Genomic DNA, 14,441 nt, shown 5'->3' on the forward strand with positions numbered 1-14,441 from the left:
TTCCTCAGATGACAAACTGGTTGACACTGACTCAATGCCATCGATGCAACCAAGAACTGCATTCCAATGCGTCTCGTTTGATTCATTCACAAATCAACAATCATTTCCAGGAAAATCAACAATTTGAATATTAATTAAATTTTGCACAATTATGAGAAGTGTTTCTCAATCCTTTTCCCTAATCATGTAGCTTTAAAGGTAACCAAAGTATTGTCCCACTATTGGACTGCGACATTACACTAAGGTTTATCTCAACAGTGGAACCTGCAAGTTCAACCAAACTGCAACAACATAACTTCTTCAAAAAAGCCAAAGGAGTAGAAATACAATTGACCAAATATTCCTACTGCTTTGTGATGTTTGGTAAATCTGAGGTTTAAAATAGATGTAAAATAGCTTGCCATAAACAAAGTGTGTGTGCGTGTGTGTGCGCGTTTATGTGTGGCAGAGGGGTATACTGCTGGCCACCTGCAGCAATTAACATGCCGCAGATAACCAAATTCATTTAAACAAATTAGCCACATTACCGGCCACTGTGTACTCGCTGATGGCAATTAATAAGAAATTAGCCACAATCAGCCCTATATTAACATCTCACAGAGGGGCCGCGGCTGGAAATTAATAAGCGGAGATTCATCTCTCTTACTGTCTTTCTGGCTCCTCATCCTCCTCCCACGTACACAACCACACACACCTACACACACCTATATTGTTCATCACACACCTCAAAAACACACTTTTTTCTTCCTATGAAGCGTCTCATGATCTGCAATCTGCTCGTGTCAGCTAGCCAGCTTCCTCTTTACCAGGGTGTGAAATCCCCCTGATAGACATATGTGTGTGCATGCGTGTGCATACGTGCATGTGTGTGTGCGTGCGTGCACGTGCGTGTGTCTGGCATATACATACACACACACACACATACAGCGATAAAGATATACCATAGATTGTATATTTAAACAGTGTGTGAGCCACTGCAAGCATGTGTGTCTGTGTGTGTGTGTAAAGGTGCCACGCAAATGAGAAGTGGTGGGGCATCAGTAGAGACAAGGCCAGCCTCTGGGGGTCCTCACACCAATCAGCAAAGTTCACCAAGAATCAATTAACACCAGTGGGAGGGGGCAGAGGGTACGGCAGCGCACACACTAAGACATACACACAGTGTCCGCACGCACGTTGCCTACACATGGCACTGTCTGAGGAGATATTCGTCACATCACACATTGAACTAAATGCCAGCCAGCATGTGTGTGTGTGTGTGTGCGCATGTCCATCCCAGAGTGCCCCTGACTCTCATGGTGTGAGTTTTGGGAACAGATTGGGGGTCAGCAGGGAGGCAGACCAGGGTCACCCCCGTCTGAGTGGCGTGTGTGTGCATGTGTGAGTGTTTCTGACCACTACCCCCCCCCCCCCCCCCCAAGGCTGGCCTGCAGGCAGACGTGAATAAGACGGATGGAGCTGATTCAAAGTATAAGTTCATTAAATCCATGGAGAATAAAAACATGATAAAGTGTGGCGGCGGCACAATGAGTGTCTCGTGTTTCATATTCCATTCACTCACTGGGGCTTCATGACTACCATTCATCATTGCATCCTTACCCAAAATAAGTGACCATTCGAGCCTTGACAAATAAGTTGCCGCTCTCATGTGAAAGCAAAACGTTTTTCGAGGAGGTGACAAAGCCTGTCCAAAAGACAAGGGACCCAAATAAAGTAATCACAGGGCATCTTCCATGTGAACATTCCACTGTGAAACCACACCTTCTTCCTCTTCCTCCCTGCCATCTCCATCTGTTCCCCCATTGCACTCGTCCGTCCACTGTACCCCCTCCTCGTCATCCATCCTCTTTTCCCCTCGTTTCCTCCGCTCCGCTCTGGCCTTCCTACCCTGGGGGAGGTAAGGTGATCTCCCTGTGCTGGTGTAAGTGACTGGTATTCGTCTGCATCTCTGTCTGTCTGTTTGATCCCGCCACTAATGACTCCACTGGGAGGGAGCATTGATAATGGGAAATCAATATAGAGGACAGCGCTCAGGAGTGGCCTCACTTAGCTCTCGCTCTTTCACGCCTCACAGCAAAGTGCCTCCGTGTGTGTGTGTGTGTGTGTGTGTGTGTGTGTGTGTGTGTGTCTGCACAGCTATATTTAAAGTGCATGTACTCCCTCATGATTTTCCATTGCTCTATTAAAATCTTTTCCCAGTTCGAATTCATCTTCTTTAGACAGTACAACTAAAATTTAACATCAAAATTGGAGTTGGTTTAACAGAGTAAACAAGCACGATAAAAAAAGAAAATGTATGCTTATCCGGTGCTTAAAAATCATCCTTAAGATGCACAACTTAAGTTTGGGATCTGTATAGAGTACAAAAAATGAAGACTATTAAGCAAATTAATGTATCTATGTTGCCTCCAGAAATTATGTATAAATGCTAAGAGATGCTAGTTAGTGAAATGTACACAAAAGATTCAATTCTTTTCAAAGAAATTCTCGCTATCACCCAGGTATGTCCTCTGGGGGTTATGAGCAATCTGATTGAATTCTGAGTAAATGCTACAATCTTGCGGCCAATTCCATTGTATCACTTCTACAGCGAGCGGATTTAACATTTGAAAGTTACGGCTGACTATTCGGAGCAACTGCTTTCTGACTACTAGTGCTATCGGGATTTCATATCGCTTGAGAAATCACATCACTTTTCCTCTTCATGTGTATGGAGGTTCAATTACAGATGTCTTCAAGTCGTTCCCAGTTTTGCTTGATTCACATTTTCGTGTATCTGTGAAGCTTTGATGTGACAAAACCCAAACAAATGAACAGCAAAGTGACAATTTATATGTTGCAGATATCTGAAATGGCAATTGTGAATAGGAAGAATGTAGTTGCTTTAGACAAAGCTGAGTGAACTGCAAAATAATCAACATTGCTTCATGGAGAAATAGCACTTTTTAAGAATAAATACAATTATGCATCCATAAAATACAAACATGTTATTTTTGGCGAGGCTTGACTCAGCAACATTCACACTATACAGAGGCAGATGGACATTTCGGAGGTAGGTGTGTGTGTGTGTGTGTGTGTGTGTGTGTGTGTGTGTGTGTGTGTGTGTGTGTGTGTGTGTGTGTGTGTGTGTGTGTGAGTGAGTGAGTGAGTGAGTGAGTGAGTGAGTGAGTGAGTGAGAGAGAGAGAGAGAGAGAGAGAGAGAGAGAGAGAGAGAGAGAGAGAGAGAGAGTGTGTGCGTGCACATTTAAGTACATTTGAGTTAACGTGCGTGTCCTCAATCATTCACACTCTTACGCCTGGAGCAAGACAGGTGGGGCTGGTGGCATGAGGCTGGTGCCCACCCCCCCGACACTCCAAGCCCTACAACCCTGAGGGTCCAGAAGGCCCAGCAAAGCAGGAGGCTGAAGTGCAGCTCCCTCTGCCAGGCACCAGTGCACTATGACTGGTGGCAGCTGGTCCTCTGTCACCTCCCCTCCCTCCTCTGCCCCACTACTCCCTTGCATGAGCGCCCCGTGGGCAGTCAACAGGAGGGGTGAGGAGGTCAAGAGGCAGGGGAGAATTGGTGGAACGGTGGCGACACGCGGGATAATCGGCTTTTATGAAGCGGAGAGAGCGCAGATAGAGAGAAGGGGCGCGCGCCTCTGACACAATGCGACTTGACTACAAGCAGTAATGAATTAGCGCATTAGCCCCAGACCAGGGGCGTTCGAGACAACTCAGCTGCTCTTAACAACACGCTGGCTGGCACACTCCCATCCCGCGCACGTATAAATCACTCAAAGGTCGTTACAGCGGGACCGGGAGTTTATTCATTACATTAGTCATATTCTCTCCATTGGGTCCGTCTTGAAACGTATCCCATTTAATCCTCTAAGTGAAAATATACCCCAAAAAAAAGATTAGAAAATCAAATCCAAAAACATTGAAAAGGATACTAGAACCCTCATGTCCAAACATGTGTTCAATTATCATCAGGCCCAAAATGATGTCCTTTAATGCTTTAACTCTTTCTCTCACATGACCATCCATCTTCCTCTCCCAGCGCATCCCTTTTAATTCTGACCAGTGTGGTTACATCCTTCCCTCTCATCCTCCGCTCCCTCCTTCTTAACTAGCGTGAAGAGGCAGCCATGCGTTCAACCATCAGACAGGCCAAACGTGCTCCATGCCCCTCACACACGCACATGCACTCGCTGCCCAAGCATATTGTTCCTTCACGTGACATATCAGTGTATCCTTTGTGGTTGAATAAGCATCCTGGTGTCTTTTTTTTTCAGATTTGTGTGCAGTATGCATGTTTAAAGTTGATATTTTTTGTTGTTTTTGTTATTTTCTTTTACAGTGTATTATTCTTCAGTTTACTGTTGCAATGGGGGGCGGGGGGGGAACTTCGGCCTTACTGTACTTTCATTTGCGTACTCAGAGAACATACTTATCCTTGGTAATGCCATTATGTATTGTAATTTTGATGAGAATGTTTGTTCTAATAGAATATTGGAGTTACACAGTCAAGATTTTGTAGCTGATCACCAAGTTATTTAAAAAAAAAAAAAAGACAATTTAAAAGTCAGACTAATCTATTCAATCTATTTAAACAATTTGATTATTTATGCGAGAGAGAGAGAGAGAGAGAGAGAGAGAGAGAGAGAGAGAGAGAGAGAGAGAGAGAGAGAGAGAGAGAGAGAGAGAGAGAGAGAGAGAGAGAGAGAGAGAGAGAGAGAGAGAGAGAGAAAGAGAGCAAGAGAGCAAGAGAGCAAGAGATAATGATGATGCTCAGTTTTGATTGATATTATCAGGTAAATGTTCATTTAACATTCTCATGGTTGTAGATAGGCGTGTTTTACAACTGCTCTGACGTGTATACAGTATTTTGACCACACTGAGAAAAAAAAAATAGTGTGACTGCAGCTGTTGTACTTCAATGATGTTTATCAGTACAAAAAAAAGCTGAGATGGCTTTTGAATTATTCTGCTTAAAGGTGTTTGTGGCTGGACAATTTTAACATGATTAAGTCATTTGAGCTAACTGTAGGAATAGATTAAGTCGAATTTCCTCAAAAATAATCCAATAAAACTATTCCTGCGTCCATTAAGTGATGCAGTGCAATTCTACGCCACTGCAGACAACCACAAGAATAAACCTATGATCAAATTAAAATGCAGAAATGTTGCAGTGCCTTTAATTTGGCTGTACAGATGTACCTAATGAAATGTCCTGTCCTGTGTCATCTTTAATTGGTATATTCACCTGACATTTTCCCTAAGTGTGCTAGCACAAGTGTCAGCAGATAAATAATGTCCACACAGAGTTCAAAGACCACAACAAGGAGGATGCTGCTGTTAGTGGTCCTGGCCTGCACGCTCCCCAATGGGGGATCCATATCTCTCATCTCAAGCAACAATCCCACTGAGCATGTCAATATGAAACACGATACCAACAAGCATGAAGCCCCCCTCTCCCCACCCGTGTACTCCCTCCTCTTGGGCTGAGAGCATGAAACTCCATGCTGCATCTCTATGCGTGCAGGGGATGGGGGGAGATGTGTAAATTCGACTAAATCAAGTCCCTGCAACAGTAAAACACATTGTGGCTTTATTGCACTCAATATGATGTGATTTATTCCACGACTTTTCCTCAATGCTGCTGGGGCCGTAAAGCTTTGTTTACCCCACTTAAAAAAAAAAAAAAAAGGAATCATCAGCCTTGTAAATGTTGTCAGATGGCCCATGCCATACACTGTCTTTGGTCCTAATACTACCTATATTAAAGAGTTTAAATATTTCATAAGGGCGGTTTTAAGAGCGAGGGAGGGGAAATCGTTAGCTGCGGTAAAGTTTCATTAACTGCTCCCCCGTTTGGCTGCGAGGCAAACTCATCTCCTCTTATTGTAATAAAACAATCTCTCTCTCTCTCTCTCTCTCCTATCTCACTCTCCGCTTCTCCTTTACATCATAATAACACACTACATCCCCTTTAAATGCACTATTACTTACCGCTGCCTTTTCATATTCGAACATCACGGGCACTTTAGCGACAATATAAAAGCGTGTCATTCATTATTCACAAGCAGCCGGCGTGCCCCCCCTTTAAAGAATAAGAAAAAAAAAAAAAAGAGTGAGGCGCGCCGCTGAAATTGATAACGTTGAGGAGACAAGCAATAAAAACGCAGCCCCCGGGTACCGAGCTGCAGACCATGCACACCCCGATTATGCAGATCAAGTGGTAATTTCTCAAACAAATCGTACTCTTTCACTCTTTTGTTGTCGTTTCTTTTGGGGACGTTTGGCGTCATCCTGTCAGCTTTTATATTGCCCGCAGTGGGAAAAAAGAGGATTAATGTGTGCGTGCAAGATTTAATTGCCGCCTGTCAAAAGAGCAATACCGTAGTTAATATTTTGGCCTCCTGCCCTCAAGGTTGCGTCCTAAAAGCAAATACTACTACTGTGTGGTTCTTTCTGAAATTAAGACGGCTAAACGTAAAACAACACTGTAGGTTGCATGTAGATTTATGAGTGTAGTGGTGTCAATTAATATGATATAATCTCTTAATCCCAGATTACAACGGATTAGCTACATCTTCAAACAGTAGGTGCACGGCCACTCTGTGCAGGTTTAGCGCCCTTTCAATAAAGCAGTCATGGCTAAATGTTCCGATTTATCATTTTTATCACACGGTTCATCACCATTCCGTTCATGTTCTGCGCTATACGTCTACAAAAAAAGCAGCAGTGCAAATGCTTTGGATTAAAATCGACTTCATTTTATCTTTTAGTCAGGCATGTGTGTCACTGTTTAGGGATGGAATTAGCTTTGTTAAATGTCACCAAGAGAAACATAAAAACAAACTGATGACAGCTTTTAACAGACCAATTCTCCCCATCAAAAGCTACTGGTGAGCTCACATATGGCGGCTAGAGGCAGCCAACACGCACTCACTCACTCCAGTCAGTCTGTCCATATTGCCAAACGAACACCCCAGGCCTCGTCCCAGCTCTTATTTGCTTCACTAGACTGGATATTAAAGAAGATGCCTCTTTATTTATTATTTTTCCACTGAATGCAAACTTTCTATTCAGGTCTCTCGCGGTATAAAATGAATAAAACAATATTGATCATTCGCATGCGTTTTTATTATAAGACCGTGAACATTATTATATACATGATGTTTTTTTTTTAACACGTCAAAAGAGGCTTTCAAAGTATTATACCGTCATGATTCTACAGGATTGCATTAGCCAAACCAGCAAATTGCCACTTCATTAGGTGCACAAACATAATACTATAATTACATTTTTAAAAAGGTAAACTACTTTCATAAAGCTAAAAAACTATATCACTATTGCGGTCATGCCTGCAAATTTAGTTGATATCATGGTAACTGCACTGCAAATGTTTTACAAAAATTTTGCCCTCTCATCTAGTAAAATAAAATTACAAAAAAATGATCTAACACCTTCAATGAATTACAATTCAATGCAAACTCTAACCACAATAATACATATACTGTACTGTTAAATGAATTTCAAAGAGGCCTTTTTAACTCACAGTATTGTCTATACAATGTTTTCTTCCTCTATAGCTAAATAAAGCAATATTAGTTCAACACACATTAATATGATGTCTGTGAAGCTGCACGCCACTTTTTTTTTTTTCAAATAACAGACGGATTTCTCAGAACAATCATGGAAATGCATGTTCTTAAGAATAGTGCTATAGGCATGTAGATGTGTTTTTTGTTCTTTAAATTTTGGCCAGCAAATGTCCACTGAGCTATTAAACTCCACCAAATAAAAACGCATTAGTGGCCAACTCTTTACAACAGGCACCAAATAAACCCACCTTGTCAATAATTGAACCTTGTGCTTTGTTAGAGTGAAGTAATGTGATCTCCTAAAAAGGCCCCTGCCGCAGCCAAGGGGCAAGCGCATTAGTCTGTCCTAGAGACAAGTTGCTGGGAATCTGATTATGGGGCCAATTTGGGCACGTGCTCCATTGGATGTGAGGGCTCAAGCAGCTTCCAGAGGCGCGAGCACTTTATCTGAAGTAGCCCATGGCCGTGCCTTGTCAGCTCAATGTGGCACAAGGCAAGCATTCGAGCACTCTGCCAAGCTCAATGGGCATGCTGGCGAGAGCTTGCCTTTTAAATTAATGGCTTTCAACATTTTCTGTGCACAATCAACCACATATAAAGTCATTAACATATTTCATAATAATAACGGTGTGAGTGACATTAACTCAAATAAACAATTTGACACCATAGGATTTTTCTCTACACCAAATCAAACAAGAATATTTCTTTACCTTAAAGATAAATTTGGGTAAGAAAAATGCTGCACTTCATTTGGTAGTCCATGCCAGCAGAATTGAATGTACATTATATGGATATATATATATAGAGAGAGTTGCATATGGAAAATGTCCCCGGTTTATATTGACATCGAAGAAGATAGCAAGAATTGTTCAGCATTTAACAAAAAAAGAGATTTGAACACTTGGATAATTAGCAGAAAAAAATAGTAGAAACACCTCCAACTATGATTAAATTGAATGACAGCTGATTCAGGTGATGCATGGTTTATAATAAAATAACCTGAAATGACACTGGAATACTATCTTGCATGTTGCACTGTTATAATAGTGGAAAACGAAATATCGAGAATCAAATTTAAGCAAAAGGTTGTCTGAAATAAAAAAAACATGGACTGCATGCAATTACATGCACTTTTACATCATTAATCAAATACTTTTTAAAGTATTAGCTGCAACTCGTTGCTTCCACAACGCATGACAATCCCTCAAAATGCCGTTATGGTCTCCTAACACACTATAGAACTAGACTTTGCTTTTGAATGGCGCCTAGTATTGTAGGTTATAATTCGCTCATCGTGCCAAATTGACGTCCTACCTACATTAACATTCAATCAGTCATCCCGCTGCCAGCCAATGAAAGGTGGGGAAAGAGAGAAGAGGAGGAGGAGGAGGATGGAGCTGTCAGACGCTGCGTTTGGGGGGGGGAAGGAGGATTAGGAGGATGGAGCGCCACAAACGTCCATCAAAGTTTAACAAACGCCACCACAAGACGGCTCGGTCCCTCCAAAACGGCCTGTTTAACCCAGAAATCTTGGATGCGCCGATAGACATGGAGACTTATCCCACTTTAGGACCAGTTTGACTCAGCTGTGAGTCCTCCAGAACAACAACAACAACAAAAAAGATCCACTTTCAAAGCGAACCGCCGAGATGGATCAAGCACCGAGCCCTCCTCCTAAATCGACCCAGCACGAGCCCATCAGCTTCGGTATCGATCAGATCTTGGGAGCCGGGACGGAGTCAGACAACGGGCCCGGAAGACATCGCAATGTAAGCGGCGGGGACGGTTACTACAGCTTAGGGAGCCCGACCGGGAGCAGCGCGCCTTCCTACACGGCTTTGTCCATCTCCCTGTCCGGTGTCATGCCCCCGGCGGAGGCGTCGGTCTCGTACGGGGAGAGCAGGAGTGTGGGAAGCCGAGGAGTGATTCGAGTGCCGGCCCACAGACCTATGGCAGCGCCGGGACCGCAAGCCCCGGTTCAGAGCGCCGTGCCGGGCTTTGGGGGTCTGTGTTTCCCCTGGATAGGAAACCGCTTCGCTAAGGAAAGAATATCCGGTAGGCCAGCCGTTCCACGAGCTGATAGATATAAAATATGTTGTACATACAAAATGTAGATATTTATTTATCATTTTAGCGACTACTACTGAATTGATGGCTCCACAAACATCATGAATGAGGGCCTGCTATATCATCCACTTTCCTTTTTTTTTTTTTTTATTAGTGAAAGAACAGCACATCACTCATCCAGGTCTTAAGTAGCAACACTTCAATCTTGACTTCTTTTTGTAAAAGGTTTTAAATCTGCACAAATGCATTGAAATATAAGCCATTTCATAATGAACTAAAATGGAAACTCAGAGAACTTCATAAAGATCGAAATGTTTTTCACGATACAAAGTAAATGAACGCAAATATTTCCTTTTAAAAGGGGGAGGAAATGAGTGTGTGCATTAAAATCCCTTAATATTTCGTCATATCTGACTTGGTTAACGCATTCAAAATACAATGTCAAGATTTAATATTCAATTTGTCATGTAAATAGTGAAAAGACCATGGTAACACATTAAAATAAATTCTACTTTCGCTCGACTTAAAATAAATAAAAGAAAAAAACAAGCAGGGCTCTAACTAAGAAATATACACTCAATTAAATAAGATCAATTTTGTCGGGCAATTTTAAAAAGACTGTGTTGGAGTTGCGTATCAATGTTAAGACCTAAATATTTTCCACGCCGAATTGTGTGGGTGCTCACCGTGTCTTTCTCTGTCCTCATCCAGCGGCTCTGGTTCCATTCTCGGTGACGCGGCGGATAGGTCACCCGTACCAGAACCGGACGCCCCCCAAAAGGAAAAAGCCGCGCACGTCCTTTTCAAGAGTGCAGATCTGCGAGTTGGAGAAACGTTTCCACCGCCAGAAGTACCTGGCCAGCGCTGAGAGGGCCGCCCTTGCCAAGAACCTCAAAATGACCGACGCGCAGGTCAAAACCTGGTTCCAGAACCGCAGAACCAAGTGGAGGTGTCTATTGTTAAGTCTTTTTTTAAAAACCTGCGTCTTGATGTTAACTCTTTTTTTTTTTAACCCGCGTCTTAAATTGAAAACGAGCGACGTGAGCCGTGTTACAATCACCAGGTAAATTGTACAATTTCCTGTTCATTGACCTTGGTGACACGGAATAAAAACACAGGGGTTTTTAAGCGTGTTAAAAATAGAAATTAAGAGCAAAGGGGAGAAACTCTTAGCTACCTACAATTTTCACATAAACGTTGCACAACAAAACGTTTTTTAAATTATATAAACTATGAACAAATACCCCCCAAATACTATTAACAAAAGGGGGGGGGGGGCTTTTGCTAATTTCCGGTAGTGTATAAGTGCGCTCATAACTTGAGTATCGACAAACGCACATTTTTAAAACTTAAGTGTGTCAAGTGAAAAAAATATTGAAAGATATAACAAATACATGTGTTTTGCTTGATCAAAACGCCTTAATGAACATATAATTTAATGAATGAAGTTGGAGTTTCATGGTTAAATGCTTGCATCAAATACTCTCATTAATACTCGAGATAAATTGATTTTTATTTTAAAAGAACTCAAACAGTTTTACCAAATGTTAGCAATAATTATCTTAACACTCACACAAATGTATCATGTTGGGTTTAAACGTGAAACTTTTTTTTTTATCCCCTCTCTTATGATGAACTTATATTAATATTTGATTTGCGCTCGCGTCAGGAGGCAGACAGCGGAGGAGCGGGAGGCGGAGCGCCAGCAGGCCAATCGGCTCATCCTGCAGCTGCAGCAGTCCGCCCTGCACAAGTCCCTGGGCGAATCCGCTGTGACCGACCCGCTGTGCGCGCACAACTCCTCCCTCTATGCCCTGCAGAACCTGCAGCCATGGGCCGAGGACAGAGAGTAGAGACGTGACACCAGACTTCGAATCGATGGGCGTCATCTGTTATTCCCAATAGGATGACGAGATCCACTTTTCGGTGCGGGGGCCATGTGAGAACAGTAAATTTGCGAGTGAACTTTGATGGATGGGAAATTGCAAGACAAATAGAGGACATCTGAGCGGTGAAATTAGACCTTGCACATTTTGGGGGGTGAGTGACGTCAATCACAAAGCGAATGGGACTTCAATTTTCACCTCTGAGACTTTTTCATATCACCCCAAAAAAAATAAAAAATAAAAGGACCGAAAGCGGCAAAAAGCTCAAAACGTCTTATCACGTCGCAAATCGTCTTCCAATCTGCTTGTATTTGTCCTGTTCATTCGGGAGATTGCGTGGCAGCAGGTACCAACCAGCCAGCCAAGTGTGTACACTGAGGTATCATAAGTCAATATCTCATTAAATCCCGAAAATTTAAAGGATACTACATTTAAAGGTTTTATGAGCCATTAGGCTCATATATGAAAAGGGTAACGGCAAATAAGGTAGACACATGCACTAAAATTGACTGTGCCCTGCTAAACCAAACAGAAATATTATTCACATAAAGGTTTTTAATTATACTGCACTTAAAGCCTCACTTGGGCAAATTTATATAAGGATTTATCCCATTTATTTACGCTGCACTGGCACAATCACTTGTATATATATATAACATTCGGTGCACCTAAAATGTTACACAATGAATACAAATAAAGAAATTAAGAAAAGAACAGGCTAAATGCTGGATAATAAGGGTGATGCATGTTCAGTGTCTATTTGTCTGCATAAGTATGTTAATATGGTTTGTTTGTGGGCCATGAAAGGATGTACAGTATTCTTTTTTGTACTTTTATTGTATGGACAACAGTACAAATACAAATGTTTTGTGAGCAAATTCTTTCAAGTATCGTAACACCAACAAAAGCCACAACAAGATAACCCGTGGTTGTTTCTTAAAAAAAGTTTATTGATAAATATATCCATTTTTTTTACAACAATTCAGCACACACGAGTTCATTCCAACAAATCTGATGTTGTCCATCAATCTATACTCCTGCCCACATGTCTGGATGAGCTGCCACACCGGAGCCTGTTCTCGTGAGAATTTAATAGGATTTTTGGTGGAGTGAATTAGAAATGGAATGGGTGCTTAAGCATCATTTTTAGTATGACAAAAATGATAATAATTTGAAAAAAAGCCCTCTTCCTCATTTTATGTAAAGAATTATTGTGCTGAAATGTGGTGTATAGTGTTACTGAAAAATCCATCTGGAAAAGTCCAGTTGTAAACTTTTACATGATTTTCTATCAAATTCTACTGAGAACACAGTGCCCGCTGTGGTAAAGCACAGAGAGGAGAGGTTCCATTACGTCCCCACTGTTCTCTCAAACAATGGCTCAAACAAAATGGCTTCTGAAATAACAAATCAGTCTCATTTTTCTTTAAAAAGTCACATTTTTGACATCCTCCTATATCGTTGCCGCTCCCTCACAGTGAAAGTTTTGGTCAACACTATTGGAAATTCCAATCTGAACTGTTTTTCTATACCAATCTATCTGTTTCGCTGCACATAATGTGATATTACATGCTCCAACAAATGTCGTTTTATTATTCAGGAAAACAAAACCGTCACATAGGATACACGTGCACCTTTCAGAGTCCTTCTCCGACTATGTGCTAAAGTGAACGTCCTTTCGCTGACCGGCCAAAGCATAACTGCAGGTATTATATTTCCACCTACGCTGAATGAGACAAAAAGACACAGACGAGCAGCAACGATCCCTTTCTTGAAACAGAAGCAACAAATAGAACATTTAATCCAATATTGTTACAACAGTGAGACTCTTAACGGACACCAGCGGGAACACGCAAGTTACTCTCTCTTCATTGATGGCTGTGGCAGAAATCGGGTGACGTGTGAGCTCCATGACTGCCCTATTGTATGGCACACTTACTTAAATAGATGTTCCTCCCTGCATGCATGACAATATTGCTCCATTTTTTGGGGGGGACTGACAGAGATTCACAAAGAGCAAAATCATTATCAACCACTTGAGTCCTGCTTAGTGACTGTCCACTTGTGTGCTCAATAAAAAGTGAGAGGCTTTACACAAAATGAACACTTAACAATGTGACAGAAACAAACAAAGCAGGTACAATTCTGCGGGACTTTTTTTAGCTCTATTGATGTCTTCGCCCTGTTTCGGTGAAATACCTTCTGTGTTGTTTTTGTGACAGTGGAAAGTCACTTTGTTTTAAGTATACTTTTTCTTTGCTTCGTTCCACTCCACTTGGACATGGCCTTCTTCCACTTGATCTCTAGATGACATTTTCAAAGAGTTGAAGAGACCTCATGATGTTTTCATCCTGTGTAAAAGAAGAGCATCGAGAAGGGATGAGGGCAGTTCATCTGACAAGTCATTTAGTTGACTAGCCGCTAGAGGGCAGCGTGTAAAACGTATTTATAAACAAGCCTCAATGTTTCTCTACAGTTAGAATCTAACTGGATAGAAAGATTGAGGCTATAAATGTTGCCATATTTTCTGTTGACATTTGCGGTCATTTATAGTTAGAAATAATCTGAATAGCTGAAAAGAAATGGATACTTTGACACAAGGGAAGATAGAAATATTAGAGGCACCAAACGCAGTGCAAAATGAGATCCAATCCAATATTATTTGAACAATTTTATTTCTACAATCAAGGATTAATTTAACAAAATATTTATTAGACCGTGGTTCCAGTTTATACCACTGGTTCCCCCCTACATCAAACCAAAAAGGACCTAATCAAATCTGTAAAAATCAGGCAACATGTACATACTGGAAAAATGAGTCCTGAATGCAATTTAAAATTGGAGAGACAATTATCTGCTTGACTGGGAGCCAGTTAACATTCCGGAGCAACTGATG

The 14,441-nt window shown here is 41.6% G+C and overlaps 3 protein-coding genes across 9 annotated transcripts in view; 1 reads left to right on the forward strand and 2 right to left on the reverse strand.

The window, feature by feature from the left end:
* Positions 1 to 10,741, reverse strand: part of dock2 (dedicator of cytokinesis 2) — a 116,342-nt gene extending 105,601 nt beyond the window's left edge. For all 4 annotated transcript variants that reach the window (XR_015063315.1, XM_085903732.1, XM_085903722.1 and 1 more), the window contains exon 1: positions 10,346 to 10,741. Coding sequence is in view for 1 of the 4 variants with exons in the window: in XM_085903732.1 (XP_085759858.1) it covers positions 10,346 to 10,385 (40 nt within the window). In the remaining 3 variants the exon portion in view is untranslated. The remainder of the gene's footprint in view (positions 1 to 10,345) is intronic.
* tlx3a (T cell leukemia homeobox 3a) lies at positions 9,136 to 12,278 on the forward strand. Its single transcript, XM_085903783.1, has 3 exons — positions 9,136 to 9,647; positions 10,371 to 10,608; positions 11,329 to 12,278. The coding sequence occupies exons 1-3, from the start codon at positions 9,242 to 9,244 to the stop codon at positions 11,510 to 11,512; spliced, it is 828 nt and encodes a 275-aa protein (XP_085759909.1). The 5' UTR covers positions 9,136 to 9,241; the 3' UTR covers positions 11,513 to 12,278.
* A 204-nt stretch (positions 12,279 to 12,482) lies between these two features.
* kcnip1a (Kv channel interacting protein 1 a) overlaps positions 12,483 to 14,441 on the reverse strand; it is a 32,976-nt gene continuing 31,017 nt past the window's right edge. For all 4 annotated transcript variants that reach the window (XM_085905775.1, XM_085905777.1, XM_085905776.1 and 1 more), the window contains exon 8: positions 12,483 to 13,896. In XM_085905775.1, the coding sequence (XP_085761901.1) occupies positions 13,849 to 13,896 (48 nt within the window). In that variant the 3' untranslated portion in view covers positions 12,483 to 13,848. The remainder of the gene's footprint in view (positions 13,897 to 14,441) is intronic.

This window comes from Syngnathus leptorhynchus, chromosome 2 (genome assembly GCF_054491065.1).
Source record: "Syngnathus leptorhynchus isolate UIUO chromosome 2, UIUO_Slep, whole genome shotgun sequence".
Taxonomy (NCBI): domain Eukaryota; kingdom Metazoa; phylum Chordata; class Actinopteri; order Syngnathiformes; family Syngnathidae; genus Syngnathus; species Syngnathus leptorhynchus.

Bases quoted from the DNA above. Each gene is read 5' to 3' on its own strand.
- tlx3a (XM_085903783.1), top strand. From the start codon at position 9,242: ATGGATCAAGCACCGAGCCCTCCTCCTAAATCGACCCAGCACGAGCCC. The intron at 9,648-10,370 runs GTAGGCCAGCCG...GTCCTCATCCAG, and splicing joins CGCTAAGGAAAGAATATCCG to CGGCTCTGGTTCCATTCTCG. The intron at 10,609-11,328 runs GTGTCTATTGTT...CGCTCGCGTCAG, and splicing joins AACCGCAGAACCAAGTGGAG to GAGGCAGACAGCGGAGGAGC.